The sequence below is a fragment of the Octopus bimaculoides genome, chromosome 6 (assembly GCF_001194135.2).
Source record: "Octopus bimaculoides isolate UCB-OBI-ISO-001 chromosome 6, ASM119413v2, whole genome shotgun sequence".
Classification (NCBI taxonomy): domain Eukaryota; kingdom Metazoa; phylum Mollusca; class Cephalopoda; order Octopoda; family Octopodidae; genus Octopus; species Octopus bimaculoides.
This window is the reverse complement of record NC_068986.1, coordinates 47987567-47990631: the sequence shown is the minus strand read 5'-3', so window position 1 is coordinate 47990631 and position 3065 is coordinate 47987567. Positions and strand designations below refer to the sequence as shown.

Genomic DNA, 3065 nt, shown 5'->3' with positions numbered 1-3065 from the left:
AGTACACTTCTTGTTAATTTTACTAAAATCTATAATTTTGTGGGGATAATGCAGAATTGCACCTCTCCTGGGAGAATGCATTTTTTTGAAAATTTTTTTTCAGATTCCTGCGTTTTAGATGTTGGAGATTATGGATATGCAAAAAAATTTCTTTTTTTTTCAGCGGATTCCTGTTTTTGATGACAGAGATTCCGAATATGCAAGAAACCATGTTTTCAAAATTTTAAATTCAATAAGCATATTTCTATATATACATATATATATATATATACATATATATATATATATAGGTGTGTGTGTGTAAAGTGATAGATAGATAGATATGAATAAATGGATAAATAGATAGAGAGACAAAGAAATAAATGGATGAAAATGTTCAAAATTCAAAATTGGGGGAGAGGGTGAAATTTGAGCCCCTTATTAAACATATTAATGTTTGTTTCACATAAAATAGTATATATTTAATTCACATTTAATTATTTGGCACAAAAAAGCACCATCCAAACGTGGTCAATGCCTGCCCCCTCGCACCAACTGGCTCCCATGCTGGTGGCACGTAAAAAGCACGTTAAAAAAGCACCTACTACACTCTCAGAGTGGTTGGCGTTAGCAAGGGCATCCTGTCGAAACACTGCCAGATCAGACTGAAGCCTGGTACAGCCTCCTGGCTTCCCAGACCCCAGTCGAACCGTCCAACCCATGCCAGCATGGAAAACGGACGTTAAACGATGATGATGATGATTTAAGGCAAATACAAGTCAAATGCAAATTCTTTTCACTTTAATGATTTTTGTCTATATTTAATTTCAATTTGTATATGTTCGTCAATTCACTACAATCTCTTTAAACAAAATCAAAATTTTAAATTCGTGGGGGGAGGGGTGGAAATTAAGATTAATTATTTTTTTTTTTTTTGTATATTCGTAATTTCCAACATCTAAAACAGGAATACTACAGAATGTTTTGAAAAAAAATGCACTTTTCAAGGAGAGCTGCAATTCTGCATTAGCCCCGGTTTTACTGCACAGACCAACATGAGTCTATTGGAGTCTATTTTATCATGTGTATATATATATATATATATATATATATTATATAATCTATGGAGGAGTTGGCTTAGGTCTTTGCTTCCATGATCCTTCCAGGAATAGTGAGCTGAAAAGATGGATGGATAGTAAAGTAATGTACTGAATATAGAACAGTGTTTCATAAACTAAGTCTTTATGTTTAAATGACAGTATAATATGTTGTTGTTTTGCCTGAAGTTGGTTCTGATCATTCCATCTTTTTCTCCGATTTCGTGTGTATGTTGAATATAAGACTGTATTTTCAAATGTGCTCTCTTTTTTATAATTGACTGATGTTTGAATCGGATTTAGTTGCAAGCAATTGTGTCCCTTAAAAGGCTCCTCTGTTGGTTTGTAGCATACTGTGCTTATAAAGAAGAAAATAGGAACAGATAGCGTTGTTGTTGTTGGCACTCCGTCGCTTATGACATTGAGGGTTCCAGTTGATCCGATCAACGGAACAGCCTGCTCATGAAATTAACGTGCAAGTGGCTGAGCACTCCACAGACGCGTGTACCCTTAACGTAGTTCTCGGGGATATTCAGTGTGGCACAGTGTGACAAGGCTGACCTTTTGAATTACAGGCACAACAGAAACTGGAAGTAAGAGTGAGAGAAAGTTGTGGTGAGAGTACAGCAGGGTTCGCCACCATCCCCTGCCAGAGCCTCGTGGAGCTTTAGGTGTTTTCGCTCAATAAACACTCACAACACCCGGTCTGGGAATCGAAACCACGATCCTATGATCGCGAGTCCACTGCCCTAACCACTGGGCCGTTGCGCCTCCAGGAACAGATAAATAAGGGTAGAAATGTCATCATGATCATCATTTAACATCCATTTTGCCACTCTATGCCTGTTCTAATATGCTAACTAAACAAACTGTCTACAAAATTGGAACCACTTATGAGTTTTGATTAGAAAATGTTAATCTATAGAACAAATAATTTTGCCTATAATTTTCTGCATGCAGGTGTGGCTGTGTGGTAAGAAGCTTGCTTTCCAACCACATGGTTCCGGGTTCAGTCCCATTGTGTGGTACCTTGGCCACATGTCTTCTGCTATAGCCTCTGGCTGACCTAAACCTTGTGAGTGGATTTGGTAGACAGAAACTGAAAGCCTGTTGTGTATATATATAGGCACAGACATGGTTGTGTGGTAAGAAGCTTGTTTCCAACCACATGGTTCTGGGTTAAGTCCCACTGTGTGACACCTTGACCAAGTGTCTTCTGCTATAGCTGCGGGCCAACCAATACCTTGTGAGTGGATTTGGCAGATGGAAGCTGAAAGAAGTCTGTTGTGTATGTATGTGTATATATATATATATATATGTGTGTGTGTGTGTGTCTGTATTTGTCCCTCCCACCGTTTTTTGACAACTGATGCTGGTGTGTTTATGTCCTTATAACTTAGTGGTTTGGCAAAAGAGACCAATAGAATAAGTACTAGGCTTACAAAGAATAAGTCCTGAGGTTGAATTTTTTGACTAAAACCCTTTATGGCGCTGCTCCAGCATGGCCATAGTCAAATGGCTGAAACAAGTAAAAAAACAAAAATATTTTAAAAATATATGCAAATCTATTAATGCTCCTAACTTCTGTGAAGATGTTAAATCATAAAATTATATGATTACTAAAAAAAAAAATTTTTACATACTAAAAATTCTGTCAAATGAAAACCTATCTTTTACAGAGTGGTGTACTCACAACTTCCTCTCCAACTAACCAGAACCCTTGCTGCAATTCATGCAGATCTACACAATGTAAGTTCACAGGCTTTTCTAACATTGACTTTTTCTTTCTAGATGCAGGCATGGCTCTGTGGTTAAGAAGGTAACTTTACATTCATAGGGTTTCAGGTTCAGTCCCACTGCTTACCACTTTTGGCAAGTGTCTTGTTCTATAGCCCTGAGCTGACCAATGCCTTGTGAGTAGATTTGGTAAGCAAAAACTCATCATGTCTGTATATATATATATATATATATATATATATATATATATAT

At 37.0% G+C, this 3065-nt stretch overlaps 1 protein-coding gene across 1 annotated transcript in view; it reads left to right on the top strand.

The window, feature by feature from the left end:
* The window catches only part of LOC106882148 (uncharacterized), a 60783-nt gene that overhangs the window by 24206 nt on the left and 33512 nt on the right, over positions 1 to 3065 (top strand). Inside the window, exon 7 of the mRNA XM_052968463.1 lies at positions 2756 to 2825. Coding sequence (XP_052824423.1) covers positions 2756 to 2825 — 70 coding nt within the window. The remainder of the gene's footprint in view (positions 1 to 2755; positions 2826 to 3065) is intronic.